This window comes from Bombina bombina, chromosome 5, assembly GCF_027579735.1.
Source record: "Bombina bombina isolate aBomBom1 chromosome 5, aBomBom1.pri, whole genome shotgun sequence".
NCBI classification, from domain to species: Eukaryota; Metazoa; Chordata; class Amphibia; order Anura; family Bombinatoridae; genus Bombina; species Bombina bombina.
Window position 1 is genome coordinate 257,267,229 of NC_069503.1, and position 16,549 is coordinate 257,283,777.

Below are 16,549 nucleotides of genomic sequence, written 5' to 3' on the forward strand. Positions count from 1 at the left end.
TTTTTGTTATCCTTTGCTGAAGGAGCTGCACTGCACTATTGACACCTAGATGAACACATCTAGTTTGCCAATCTCAAGAGACAAATGTGTGCAGGCACCAATCAGCTTTTCCAACAAGGTATATCAAGAGAACAAAGCGGAAGCACATTTGAAAATAGAAGTGAATTTAAAAGTGTCTTAAAATTTCACATTCTATCTGAATCATGAAAGTTTAATTTTGACTTTCCTATCCCTTTAATGGGAAAAAACATAACATGTAATATTTTTTTCTAAACAAGGCTGTCATGTTACCTGTAGTAAAAATCTAGACGCAGATTGTCAATTACACTGAAACTAACCAATGTGGTAACAACTATAATCAAACAAAAAAAGTATTCCTATACTATCACACAGAACATAGTACACTCTTCCTGAGTCTGAGTTACATTTTACATAATAGGACTTGTCCAATCTGCCATCGATTAATTCCTGGTCCTCAGATTCCATACTAACTCCCAGATGCACTCAGACTAACCCCATATACACCCAGTGTTCCTCATCACTCATCTGCATCCCCACAACCAATGTCAGTTCATCAGTGCAAAGGTAACCTGCAATCTATATATAGCCAGCTACATCATCAGAACCACTATTTTATGAGTTCATCCGCTCCCACGACCCAATGCAACAGGTTTTAAATTGCTGCATGCGCCAACATGCTCAGACGTTTCCTACGGCCATGAGCAAAGCACCCAACCCACAGTGTAATCAGCCAAACGCAAGCAAACATCCATTATACCAAGTCTCCCCACATTTATAGGTTTATTTATACAGTAAAATTACTTGCATACCAACATCAACTGCTACATACTCAGACAAATCACACAAAAAACAATTTCATACACTTACTTCCACAAGAACCCAAAAGTAGCTTTTTTATCACAATCAGTAACCAGTTGCCTTGCCATAGTACCTATATCAAAGTCACAAATACACTCTGCCTTTACTCAAGTTCCATCTATCCTTGCTATAGCAAATCCCAGCCAGCTGTGTTCACCCAGTATACAGCACCTGCTGAACATTTATTCTAGTCCCTTTAAGTGAAGTTCACCCAATATCTCAAGTCAGCTTCCTTAGATCTCACTGGTAGGCATAATCCAAATACACAAAATTCCAAGGAGTTGGAGAGCAGAATCATATGTTTGACTCTTAACTTTCTCAATTATTTTACATATATCATGCAAACACCCTTGTAAGGTGTATAACAGGCTCCTTAAAAAGGAAACTAAAAAGGCATTTTTTTTTATTTTGCGATTCAGATAGAACAGGGCTCGACAAACCCAGGAGCCTGGCAGCCACTAGCTCCTAATTTTTAAACATATTTGTCAAGCACTGAGATAGAACATGCAATTTTAAGGTGACTTTCTAATTTACTCCCATTATCTTTTTTTTTCGTTGTCTTGCTATATTTATTATAAAAGCATGCATTTAAGCAGGTCTATTTTTGGTACAGCACCTTGGTAGCGCTTGCTTATTGGTGGCTAAATATAGCCACCAATCAGCAAGCGGTATCCAGGTGCTGAAACAAAAATGGGCCAGCTCCTAAACTTACATTTCTGCTTTTTCAAATAAAGATACCAAGAGAGAAAAAAATTGATAATATGAGTAAATTATATAGTTAATTAAAATGGAATGTTCTATCTGAATCAAGAAAGAAAAAATGTGGGTTAAGTATCCCTTTAATTTGACATTAAAGGGACACTGAACCCAAATTTTATTTTTCATGAATCAGGTAGAGAGAGCGTGCAATGTTAAGCAACTTTCTAATTTACTCCTATTATCAAAATTTCTTCATTCTATTTTTAGAATGTAAACAAAGCAAAAGCAAGAATGTAAGTTTAGATGCATGCCCATTTTTTTGAAGGGTTGACCTTGCTGATTGGACAGCACCAATAAATAAGTGATGTCCAGGGTTCTGTAACAGAATTTGTCTGGCTCCTTAGCTTAGATGCCTTCTTTTTCAAATAAAGATAACAAGAGAATGAAGAAAAATTGATACTAGGCGTAAGTTGGAAAGTTGATTAAAATTGCATGCTCTATCTGAATCATGAAAGAAAAAAAAAATGTGTTTAGTGTCCCTTTAATCTGTAAACCTTTGGTATAAGTCATTGCACCCCACCCCATTATATTTAACTGTAGTTATCTACACCAAGTCAATGACAGCAGAGCCATTAATGTATCATAAATTTACAGCTAAGCAAGGTCATCTAAAATCAGTCTTCATCCATTACACTGTGTCACTTATAACTCCACTTGCCAACTATACCAAATCATGTACAGCAATATTCAAAGCATAATAAATAAAAAAATTACAAAAAAAAATACACAGCCCACTGTGTCACATTCATCTAGAAAAGTGATCCCATGGCTCAATGTTGCATATAGAAGCACTCATAGATGTGAACTAGTATAACATACAACAGTGCACAACTACAGTAATAACCAGTTGCAGTCATCACTGATAACCTTGAGCTGTGCCCCCTCGCTGCTACCCAGTCACCTTGAGCTGTGCCCCCTCGCTGCTACCCAGTCACCTAGAGCTGTGCCCCCTCGCTGCTACCCAGTCACCTAGAGCTGTGCCCCCTCGCTGCTACCCAGTCACCTAGAGCTGTGCCCCCTCGCTGCTACCCAGTCACCTAGAGCTGTGCCCCCTCGCTGCTACCCAGTCACCTAGAGCTGTGCCCCCTCGCTGCTACCCAGTCACCTAGAGCTGTGCCCCCTCGCTGCTACCCAGTCACCTAGAGCTGTGCCCCCTCGCTGCTACCCAGTCACCTAGAGCTGTGCCCGCTCGCTGCTACCCAGTCACCTAGAGCTGTGCCCGCTCGCTGCTACCCAGTCACCTAGAGCTGTGCCCGCTCGCTGCTACCCAGTCACCTAGAGCTGTGCCCGCTCGCTGCTACCCAGTCACCTAGAGCTGTGCTCGCTCGCTGCACCCAGTCACCTAGAGCTGTGCTCGCTGCACCCAGTCACCTAGAGCTGTGCTCGCTCGCTGCTACCCAGTCACCTAGAGCTGTGCTCGCTCGCTGCACCCAGTCACCTAGAGCTGTGCTCGCTCGCTGCACCCAGTCACCTAGAGCTGTGCTCGCTCGCTGCACCCAGTCACCTAGAGCTGTGCTCGCTCGCTGCTACCCAGTCACCTAGAGCTGTGCTCGCTCGCTGCTACCCAGTCACCTAGAGCTGTGCTCGCTCGCTGCACCCAGTCACCTAGAGCTGTGCCCGCTCGCTGCACCCAGTCACCTAGAGCTGTGCTCGTTCGCTGCACCCAGTCACCTAGAGCTGTGCTCGCTCGCTGCACCCAGTCACCTAGAGCTGTGCTCGCTCGCTGCACCCAGTCACCTAGAGCTGTGCTCGCTCGCTGCATCCAGTCACCTAGAGCTGTGCTCGCTCGCTGCACCCAGTCACCTAGAGCTGTGCTCGCTCGCTGCACCAAGTCACCTACAACTATCCTCCCCAATGTGTACAGTCACCAATAACAATACTAGCCTGTGCCCAGAACCTGCAGCAACTACATTACAAACAGCACATGACCTCTGTGCCAAAGCACCAACTATGTCACCAGAGCCTTTGCTTCTCTGTACCTGACCTCATATGACAGCTCATCCCTCCCAAATCCCTGTCCACCCCCCTCCCAACACTCCCGCCCCCGGTTCTGCCTTCCCTCCCATGACAGGGTTACCTTGATGCACCGCCACATTGCAGCCGTGCCCGTCGCAGTACACCAGTGGATTTTCGGCCCAGCCCCTCTCGTCCGAGCACACGCAGCAGCCTCCGATCATCTCCTTCATACTAGTCGGGAGCTCTTCCTCTGCTGGCACTATTGGCTCCCCAGACACCATCTACAGGGGCCCGATCCAACGGAAACGAGAAAAAAAAGACAAACACACATGCACCAATTACTCTTATTACAATCCTCTGCAGATCCAGCTTTAGAGGCTCGGCAACCGGCGCCGGCCGAGGGCTGCCTCCCGCATTACGAACACTGAAGTCGCCTCATGTCGCCGGGGCTGCCCGGACTGGCAGTGGCTTCTCACAACGAGGAAAGAATGCGAGGGCGCCTGCGCTGTAATGACACCACTGTCAACTGCTGCAACACCGCCCCTAGAGGACGCTTTGTTGTAACTGCAGGCATTGCAGCTAGTGGAGGTGGAGTAGGCGTGGTCAAGGGGGAGGGAGGGAGCATGTGACTTTCGGTTTGTTGTTGTTTTTTCCCATTCATTTGGCGCCACATTCTGCAAATAGTTCACATGTTGTAGTAGAGCTGGGGGTTGAGTTTTAAATCCAGTCCTCCAGGGCTGCCAACAGGCCAGAGTTTCACTGCAATAGATGCATGAACACTTGTCTCAGTGGCAATTTAGGTTAAGCTAATTTCTGAAGTGTTCTTAAAATTAAAACAATATTGGAGAAAATGGTCTGTTGGTGGTCCCCCAGGACTGAAAATTACTATTACCAGTATTACCCAAGATTGTATAACTTCAATAACTGACTGATATTTAATCATTTATATCATCTTATGATATATACTGCTTTAACCATCTAAAAAAATTTTCTTTTTAAGTAAGATCTATTTCTGTAATAACATGCCACATTGAAACTCCATACTCTAACTGCACGTAAAATGTGCAATACAGATTAAAATTTACTAACATAAAACATTGATGCAAAATTCACACAAAGTATGTGAAGATGTGTTTTGTGAATTGTAATAGTTACACGTAAGCTGTTTCTTGTTTATGTCCATTAACACATTGAATTCCAGATATTCTTTAATTTTTACTACAATATGGCTTTTGTTCACTAATATATAAAGCTCTCAGATCAGTAAAATAAATGTACAATATATTTAGTTTTATGTTTACTCAGTATTATGGAAAAGCTTGAGTAAACTAAATACATTTGATTTTGATTTATTTTTGTGCTAGTAGGCTATGAACCTAAGTTAAAGGGATATTAAACCCAAAACATTTCGTTTGTGATTCAGAGTATACCATTTTTTTTAAAGTTTCCAATTTACTTCTATTATCAAATTTGCTTTGTTTCCATGATATTTCTGTGTGGAATAGATAGAAACCTTTGGTAGGCATCTGGCAGGAAATATTGCTGCCATCTAGTGCTCTTGAAAATGGATATAATTCTTGCAAAACTGCTGCAATATAGTGCTCCAGAAATGTGCGTTATGTAGGTAGGATAACGTAACACAGTAGGCAAATATAACAGAACACGGGCTCCTAAGCATACATCCCTGCTTTTCAACAAAAGACACAAAAAGAACAAAGAAAAGGTGATACTAGAAGTAAATTACAAAGTTGTTTAAAATGGAATGCTTTATCTGTATCATGACATATATATATTTATATATACCCCTTTAATGTGAGTAAACTGTATACAAAATATGAATTGAATATGATTTTGTCACTAGAATGCTAGATATCTTTAGGGAATATAGGTCTGGGTGCAAATTTTTAATATTAATAGGCATGACTGGCCTCCTAAAAAGGTGTTTTGCTCATAAGGGATTACAAAGTGAATAGTATTATACACATAAGATCAGAAATATGTGCAGCAGGCAAGCTTTTCAGCATCACATGCTTTATATAAATGTGAACAGCATATAGAGGCTATAATATGGCATGTAATATCAACTGTTATGCTTTTCCTTCGACACATCTGAGATCTCTTCTAACATTAATGACATTCCTAAGCATTTTTTTTTCTCATATACCTTTCATAGTGTACTTTGATGTATATTATACAAAACAATGTGATTTCTACATTTGTTGCAAGATTCATATAGTATCCAGTAAGCTCTAAATAAGTGTCTATGTTTGTGCTTCTTCTAGTTTAATAGTGAACTTTCTTTCAAATTTGTTGTTAATTAAAAAACAAAAAAATACATATTTGATTCCAGGGCTTTGCTTTCAAAAAATATATCACTCCACCTAAAGCCAGAACTTGTTTATTATCTCTGTTATATATAAAATTGTATGTTTTATAGCAAATTATCAGCAGAATAGGGTGTACGTTGATCTTCAAGTGTTTTTACAACTGGTTTATGATCTTATGTATATGAACTCAGTGTTCACACAGTAAATAATGAAAGCACATCAAATCTTAGAGGCAAATGAAAAAGGCCCTTATAAGCAATAAATAGAACCATGTTATATTTCCTGTGGAAATTTATTAGCAGTTTTTTACAACATTATCTATAGATGTCAGTGGGAATTCTGAAAGCAAATGTGATAATTTGCACTGGTAAAAGACATAGACACAAAAGCAATATATCTGTGCCATTATCAGACTTGTCAACACAAACTATAAGACTGTGTGACACACTATTTGAGCTCTGTTCTCCTGACAATGGATCATTAAAGCTAAACTATAAAATTACAAATTAAATTACCGACATTTTTTACTGTGTGGTTACCAGGCTCAGATATCATCAAGTTTACATTTGTCATATTAAAAGCACTAAAATATTAAACTAGAAAATTTAATAAACTATATTCAGCTTGTGTAAACAGAATTACTTTTATTTTTTTAAATAAAACCGCGTGAAAATGCAAAATATGTATGTAATAGTAGATCAATATTTTAATCAGTATTCTCTTTTTAATATCTAATGACACATCACCTACATTATTAATAAAAAAAATGTATTTCTCAGTGAGACCTTTGCTATTTTATTAGCTTTTTAAATGATTACAAGTAAGATTTAATACAGATGTTAAACAAATATTGAGACCCAAGATTCATAAATAAAAGTAATTTGATTTGAAAATGCTCTTGGGTCATATAATTCTAAAAACTATTGAGTGATATGTTAGAAGACTAAATGAACTCAAAATATTCCATTTAGAATTAAATATAAAGAAAAGCAGATACTATCAGTTTATATGTCATATTTATATTTCTGTGGCCTCACCAGATAAGCTAATAATTAAACACCATGGAATGTAGCAAAGTTTTCACTATAGCAGTTTAGCTATATAGCATGCACACAAAAACAGATAAAGCAAAAATGAACTCTTTTAAACTTATTAGAGAAAAAAATGATCCCTACTGGCAAATGTAAATTGTTAGTGTCATGAGATTATGCTTTCAGAAGCTTACCTTTAGAATTGTGTTTTTGTTGTTGTTTTTTTGTTTTGTTTCTGCAGTAACCTTTATTATGTGTGTGCTTTGCATTAGAATAATACATGCTCCTACTGTATTGATATTAACCAAAGGCTTTGGGACACATAGGATAGCACCATAGCTCTCATGATAGAGTGTGAATTTGGCTCCATGATGATAAAACCCCAAAAATAGACGTTATATCTTTTTTTTTATATTACTGTTATTTTTATCTTATTATATTGAGCTATTGGGGTGTTAGAGATAGGTAAAAATGAACTTGTGTTATCAAGTGAATTTTAAAATAGGCTCAAAACTACTTGAGTAACATAATTGTAGATAGATAGCTAGATAGATAGATGATAGATATATATTGATAGATGCAGAGGCATGTAGATGTCAACTAGCAATATGTAAGCTGTGCTTTCCAAACTGCTTCAAGGGTTAATAGCACCCCCACTACTAATGCACAGACACATTCTCCCCTCCCCCAATCGAGCCAGAGACGCCCATTTCCAGCGGCAGAGTCAGTAAAACTAGAAGGGCAGCTGGCTGGCTCCGGATTATAGAGCAGGGAAGCACCGTTTGACATCAGGAAAGGCTGCTGTTTCTAGTCTTTATTAACCCGTGTACGGCCTGAGCGCACCGCAATACACTAGGAAGCACGATAATGCCGAGACTATTATGGAGCTTAGCAGAAGGATGTGGTCTGTTTCTAAACCTGAGAAATAAAGTGTACAGGAGAGAAGCACTCACACTGATCATGTTCTACTAACCCAGACAGTGCTAATAAGGCGCATACATGAAGGTCCCACCTTTTGTTTATTACAAATGGCACGGTGCAGTCAATTTATCAGGTTGCAATTGTGCAATGTAATGTAGTCGAATAGCAGCTATTGTGCATGATCAGTGCCTTCTGCTTTACCATTAGAATGGGACAGGGTTTTTTTTTGGCCAAAACAATATACTGGAATTGTGAAAACGGTGGAACGTATTTAACCCTTTGGCTGCCAACGCTTTGAACCCCATTCTGGCAGCAAATAGGTTAACTACTGAGATCTTTTGATGAGTTCCACGTTGCACGTTTTTTTTAAAGCTCCAATTAGATTGCTATTCAGTTATTATGGTCTGGTTTGTGGCTCACATATTGTTTATATAAAAATGCAACACTTTTCCCTGCACACAACTTTATCTGATCTTGTTTAATTGTGTATGTATTTTTCTCATGATGGATTGAAGCTCTCACGGTCTAATGCCTCAAATTAGTAGAATTGGGGGGTTCTATACCAAGTAACATCAATTTAATGCAATAATCCTTGCTTCAAAGAGCAGGGCTCTACTAAAGTGAATGCGTGAGACCACAGATGCTGGAAATGAATTAGACTGTCTCCTTGTGAATCCCAAAAACTAAAGAGAGACTGAAGGCTTATTAGTCCCCTAACATTACAATATTATTACATGTTCTCTGACGGTGTGTAGTGTAAATCTGTTTGACCAAAATCATAGTCACAGCAATGTTAAATGCAATGATCATTTTTACTTGAAATTATATTTCTGAAGTTTTTGTAGTTTAACTGATTTTATTTTAACATATTTGTTTCAACAAATAAAGAAGACTAAAATATAATACATGGATTTTTTTTTTTGGGGGGGTAATCATGAAGCAAACAAATCCATCTGAAATTCAAAAATATTTGTGTCATTGGATGAATGGTTGAAGCTGTGTCATTGTATGAGATATATAGTATACATAATAAAGTGACACAGCTATAGCGGTTTATAGAGAGAGAAAGAGATAGGCGTGTGGTGACTTGCTTCTTTCTGTCCTTTATAAAGCAGTATTGCATGTATGTGTATATATATATATATGTAGATATATATATATATATATATATATATATATATATATATATATATATATATATATATATATATATATATATATATGTGTGTGTATACACACAAACACACATGTTCTTAGTACACATCTACAGATTAGTAAAATATCAATTTTGAGAAATCTATGCATATTACAGTATGCCTTAGAAAGGTATCCTTTTCATGATTTGCCATTGGTTATAATTTGTAATAAATCTATATATTCTAAAAATGCAGAGATGTATGCTGTTAAATACATAACTTGTTGAGGGTCTTGTTTCAGTGGCACACCACTACAACGGTGGAGGATTAGATATTATAACATATTTTGTGATTAAGATAGCAAGTTTTTGGTTCTGTAAATTGTTTACACATTAGAGGAAGGATGACAGCCACTGGTCTATTTCTCACCTAAAGAGGACCATATCTGTGATTAATTGTGCAATGCTCTCCAGCACCTGGCTGAAGAGGGACACAAATGCATTAGGCAGAAGACCTTTTTGATTACATTGATTTGACTGTTGGAGCTGGACTCACTCTCCATAGCCTCGGACAATAATAAACAGGATAATGGAGTAAGGGTTAATTTGAGGACTTGGCCTAAATATCCATTAAACAATGAATACAGGCTTTAGCAATATAACAAAATCTACATGTGTTCTAATCATTAAATACATGAGCTTGCACATCTCTGACATTAGGTGACAAGTGACATTCATAGTTGATCATATAAATAAATAAACACGCACAAAAAAACAATATTGTATGTAGCATCTGATCCATAATGTTGGCATAAAAAGTGTATGTAGTTCTGGGAACTAAGAATTTACAATACGTTTATCATAGAGATTATTACAGCATAGAAATAATATCAAGGTTTGTTCATTGAGCGATAATAAAAATAATAATGCTTTGTCTCCAAGATCATTTGATATATTATAATTAGGTCACAATATCCTTATTTTCTTTTCTTTCTTTTTAGATTCTTTAAATGAGACAATATTATCAACAACAAAAATACATGTTTACCAATTAATGAGATTTAGGTAACAGCTATATTGAAATGTAATTAACAAAAATGGTATATTCTTTAGAAAACCATTGCAGTTCATTGGAATAAAGACTTGGCTACAACAGTATTTACGCTTTAGTTAAGACCATTAACACAGGGCCTTATTTTTACAAAATTTACACCAAATTCTGCAGGTCCATCTAATTGGTAACGGCTATTTTTATCACCATGTCTCAATGTGCTGTGTGTTCAGTTGAGGTTAAACTGAATACTGTTATTCCTTCCTGTGAAATGCAGACAAACCCCAATGCTCTAAATAATTCACCACATTCATTTTATTTTTAATGCATTGTATCTGGGCTCTTTGATACACGCAAACTTTTATAGATCATGTTATCACTACTGACAGCTAATTGAAATACACTCTGTACTCTGTACAATATATGTAATTGTCCAACAGACTTATTGATTAAATATTGCAAAAAGGAAACAGAACAGAAAATGTCTGCAACAGAACAAAAATGCTACCCTATAAAAAGCTAAAGTAAAATCAGAACTTTCTTGTGCTATGTAAAGATGGTTAAATGAGCTTTTAGTGTTGCTTGTTCATTAAAACAATTTATTCTGTCCTGTTGAAAAGATTCTCTAGTGATTTAAATCAACGTGGCTGAAGATTCCATTCTGACATTTAAGAGTAAGAAATTTATATTTTTCGGGTTAAAGAGTCAAATCTTCAGTACCTGGATATACTGCAGATGTTCATTTCAACAAGTTTGTTCTGAATATAGTTAATGCACAGAGCTATGCATAGAACAACATTAATACTCAGTGCCACTGATGTTTTATTCAATATCCTAAACTTGTCTATCTGAATAGATTTGTTTATAGTATCTAGTTAATGCTGCTTTACTGTGCCTAGAAACTTGCATAAAAGGTTTAAAAGAGAGACACCTCCCTGAGAATATGTTGGGACTATCTACGGCTGGATTCTTCCCAATGAAGAATAGCATTGAGGGATCCCCTTGCAGTATTATGCAGAGAGGGCTTTGCTCATGCTGTGCCTTTGGGAAAATCCTTGTATAGTTAAGGCCTTAATGTGCTTTTTCCACTTGGTGCACATGGAAAAAAATCATTAGGAAAACAGAGCATAGCTTTTTTGACATGCTATGAATTGGGAAAAACAGAGAGCATACAAACCACTGGTAGCTCTACACTATAATAAAACATAAAGGCTATTTTAAGCATTTATTTATTTCCACAGTATATAACCATAATTGTCTTACTATCTTTATTTTATTATATTCTGCCTATAACTGTAGAAGTAAATCTATTTTTGCTATTTGTCATTCACGATTAAGTTCCAGTTTAATACTCAATGAATAATGTTTTTGTGTGTTGTGTGATCCCTCAATCCACTTTTAACAGGCGAGTGGGCTATTTGAATCTCTTGGGCTAAGAACAACAACGTTCCCATACAATTGTTTCCAATGTGCGTGAGAATTACAATTACCTTTCAAAAATGACAATTGGCAAATTTGAATCTATTCCAGATCTGTACTAAACTGTACTGTTGTGTTGGGGTTTTTTTATCCAAAAATATTAATCTGTTAAAAAAATGTTAAGGCTAATTACAAGTATGTGTTTATACTTTGATAAGTTTGACTCTAAATTATACTTTGAATTTGTTTTAAAAAATCAGAACAATGTGTAGAATAATTATTTTCATGGACACTGGTTTCTGTTAATAACCAGTAAACCGAACAGCTTCGATGAAAACCAAGCTTCGTCATCTTAGTTTGTTTTAACAGAAGCTTTTTTTTCCAGGACTCTTCTGTTTAACTTCTGCAAATGGTGTTTTTTAATAGAATTTTGGCTTTGATCCAACAAATTATTTCTACACATGTTCAATTATAGAGGATAAGCATAACCAAGGACTCCTGGTTAAACTGGTGATTGGAGCCAGGATATTCAAATACTACATACAAAAAACACCTCTCGGTTTATTACAGATTTCTTTTCCTTTATACAAAGCATAACCAAGCATGTAAAATGGTGAATATTGCCTATAACTACACACACTGTGGTTCCTTTCTATTGCACACTTGTATAAAAAAAAAACCTATTATATATATATTGATGTATATATTTACCTGGATCGTTATCTTTTTTAAATGCATTGGCCTCAGTAGTAATTTTTTCATTTCTATTCTATATTGGAATTCTGCATTTTAATTTGCCTTGCGTTCCTTTACTAATTCAGAGACTCCAATTAGAAAATAATTGGCAATAAACAATAGATGTCGCACAGTGAAAGCTGTTGATTTGCCCATGATATTTGGAAATCAGCTATTTTTCTTCAAATTAAAATATTTGAAACAAACACATTACTGTAAAATTGGGCAAATTTCTTTAAAAGTAATGTATTGTCTTATATTGAAGGATATTATTTTAAATAAAAATGGAGATCTTTAACAACGTTTCATACTCTCCTTTATTTTAGTTTACAGTATTATTGTCTGCATAGATAATGTTAAAGAAATCAAAGAAAAAAATATTGATTAATGTCCCCAGTCTGGATGTATAGTCGAGTTACCAACAAGGCACTGTTATTTTATCTTTATGCTCTGAATATGTCTTTAAATTCAGCTAGTTTGAACATGAACAGACCTACAATGCCTTCTGCAATATCAGAGCCAAGTAAACACCTTCGGTGTATAGAAAAATCCAGTACATAATTATTTTCACTTACATCATAATCAAAACCTCATTTACTGCTTTAATCTGTAGCTGTTATTCACTCACCTCACAAGCAAGTTCATTAGATATTTTGTATATTTTTTGTAACTAGAAGCTATAAAATACATTCAGAGAGACGTTAATATATCCTGTGCTTGTCAGTTTGGTAGCCTCACTTTTTCAGTGTATTATAATTAAACTGTGTATGCAATTGCTAATCGGCCATAACAATCTGAAACTAGTTCTAAATGTAGTAGCAATGAACAGAGGCACACAAAAATTATCATAAATAATTGTAAAAAAAAAATCAATGCATATGTATGTAATAAGTGCTGATGATATATTGCTTTTTTTGAACTTTGTCATATTATCTAACTTGTTTAGTGTGAGTCTTTGGAAAAACAACTACAACCTCAGTCCTGTATTCTAAAAATGAATGCAGTTACAAACTACTTGTAATATAAATACCATACATCTTATAAGTAAATGTGGCCAGGAAAGCTAAAGGTTTGCATATTACACACATGCTATGTTAATATATATTTTAGCTGAATAGGTTGACACAAGTTATTACTTATGGAGAGACCAAAAACGCAAACCTTGGAACACTATCATTGTTTGTAGTGTGATTCTGACATGGGGGTGAACAAAACCAGCAATTAAGGAAAACTTTTAATTATTTTTGTTTATCTTAGATCATTTTAAGATATCGACTATCTGTTGCAGTTCAGGCGGTATGTACAAAGACCATTAATGCTTCACACACAAAAACATCTACAACCCTTAGCTCATTTTCACTGATCTTGCTGGGCCATCTGACCATGAAATGTGACCAATTTTCATACACAGGGACCTTATCTTTGCTTTAAAAGACATCAGTTATTGTGAAATGTGTAAAACAGGAAGCATGTATCCTTAACACCAAGAAGCACACACCACAAAATAGCACACAAATGTGTGAATTAGACATGTCCATTTTTGTGATTGTGTTCAATATTTGTATGTTATGTCCCATACATACACACTATATATATATATATATATATATATATATATATATATATATATATATATATATATATATATATATATATATATATATATATATATATTTACGTGTGTAAGTTGAAATAAATAGGTAGACAGATGTGGTGAGATGTGCAGTATCACAACTGCAAGGGTAAAGAAAGTAAATTAAATTTAAATAATAAAGCACACAAATAAATATATATATATATATATATATATATATATATATATATATATATATATATATATATATATATATATATAGAGAGAGAGAGAGAGAGAGAGAGAGAGAGAGAGAGAGAGAGAGAGAGGGATATATTATATAGATATAGATAGACACACACACACACAAATTATGTATGAATTGCTTCTTGTTTGTGTGGTATTCTGTATTTATTTAGCATTGCCTGCAATAGGCCCTGGCTGCCTTGACCTCTCTCTCTGTGTAAACTCTGGTAAAGCAGAATCTTCTCATAGAGAAGCTGTTTAAAGTGGTCTGCTTTTTACCTTCTTCCCACCCTCTTCTCTTTCTGTTCTACTAAGGAACAATAGCAGTGCCCCGAGGAGAACTAGACTAGTACAAACTTGCGGTATTTCCCGGTTGTATATCCCTGCCCCCTCTGCTTCAGACCTCCCTCTGATAACTTTACAAACACTCTCCAAAATTATCTACAGGGAAAGATAACCTGTTAGAAAGTTACATAATAACTAACAGCAATGGCTAACAGAGAAGCACTCATTGTCTTTGAAGTCAATATATCATAGCAGCACTAAAACAATCCTTATTAATAACATATATACATTGCACACATACATCTTTGTGTACACCAATAATTGTAGATTTAATTGTATATTGTTTATGTATAAAGTTTAAAAATACAGTTGTATTTCTGGTTATTTCTCTGATCAAAAATAACTGAAGAATCAAGGATTGTTGCTGAAATAGTTCTGCTTCAGGCCAAGCCAAGGGTCTGTGATGTGGCAAATAAGTATATTCTGTGCAAATATCTCACATTGGATAGATTACTAAAGACACATAATAAACATAAATATTATTTTAGATTTAGATTCATGTTTTTCGAAAATATAAAATAAATTCAGTTTAAGAAATCCAGCATGAAAATTAATTTCTCACTTTTTAAGCTTGCCAATATTCACTAAGCTACTAATCTGTGGGGAGATGTATTTTTAGAGAAAGGAAGCTCCTTATAATAATTCCCTGCAAATCTACGCCAGCAGTTCACCTCTTTATTACAACCTACACGACCTCTAATTAGCATAATAATAATAAAAATCTTATAAGAACTTATCTGTTTAAAATGTGTAGTTAAGGGGACAATGTACACAAACAAAACCTACTGTGCATGTTTAAAATCAGTAATTACATAATAAAACAGGTTTTTAAAAAACTGTTTATATTTAAATTGAAACTATTAGGAAATGTAGGTTGCATTCCAAAGCATTCATTATTCACTAGCCGATAAGCATACCCCCCACAGGTGTTTAGATTAAGATTATAGATAAATAGATGATAGATAGATAGATAGATAGATAGATACATACATTTTTTTTTTAAAGGGACATGAAACCCACAATTTTTCTTCCATGAGTCAGAACATGTAATTTTAAACAACTTTCCAAATTACCTATTTAGCAAATTTGATTTGTTTTCTTTGTATCCTTTGTTGAAGGAACAGGAATGCACTACTGTGAGCTTGCTGAACACATTGGCCAATGACAAGTGTCATATATGTGCAGCTACCAATGAGTAGCCAGGTGCCAGTAGTACATTGCTACTCCCAAGCCTTCCTAGTTTTGCTTTTCAACAAAGGATACCAAGAGAATAAAGTAAATTGGAAAGTTGTTTAAAATTGCATGCTCTGTCTGAATCATGAAATAAACAAAAAGTGGGTTTCATGTCCCTTTAAATTCACTCTTGGAGATGTGAGATATACTCTGGTATTTGATGGTGTGATAAGCTAGAGGATATATCAATGATAAATAAACATGGCTTGCTAATAATGTTTCTGTAAAACACAGGTTGCTTGCTACAACTTCATGCCATAGTAAGCAAATGTATTGCAATTATCTCTTGCTAAAAGGTGTTGATCACACACTTTTATTGAAAACTAGTGTTTATATATGATATTGATAGATACAATACTTTACCACTTTACCACTTTACCATATACAGGCAGCATTTTATGTTTTGGCAATTTTTTCTGATTTTGCTATATGTCAGAAGCTACAACCATTTTGAATAGGAAAATGTTATTCTTAGTATAGTGATATTATTCATGTACTGTTTGGGTTAAAAAGCAGTAGTGATCATGTGCACTAAAGGGTGATTCTGTAATGAATTGTACTTTAATTTTATGAAATCTGTACAGTTATTTAAACATCTCAATGGAGTCCACAAATATTTTTATTAAACTGAATTTTAAAAATGGAACATTAGTACTGATCATCTTCTAAAATAAAAAACAATTCTAATAAAAGTATTATACTTCATTTTCTGCAAAATATAGACATTTTAAAACTAGTTCAAATGTGTTTTATTTTTATTTTTGTTATTGTCCTAATGTTTATCACTTATGACAGATGTTGCATTTCCTTGTTTTGAATATATTTTGGGGGAATGCATTTCTGACACAAACACCAATAACGAAATTGAGCTAAAATGAATATTGATGGTGAATAAAATATTTAGTAAACTGTGTTGCTGAATATTGCAGTTCTTATTGT

General features: G+C 35.3%; 1 protein-coding gene across 1 annotated transcript in view; it reads right to left on the reverse strand.

Moving 5' to 3' along the window:
• MLLT10 (MLLT10 histone lysine methyltransferase DOT1L cofactor) overlaps positions 1-4,071 on the reverse strand; it is a gene marked incomplete in the record, with an annotated part of 665,806 nt that extends 661,735 nt beyond the window's left edge. The window contains 1 exon segment of the mRNA XM_053713959.1: positions 3,716-4,071. Within this exon segment, the coding sequence (XP_053569934.1) occupies positions 3,716-3,875 (160 nt within the window).
• Between the last annotated feature and the right edge of the window lie 12,478 nt (positions 4,072-16,549).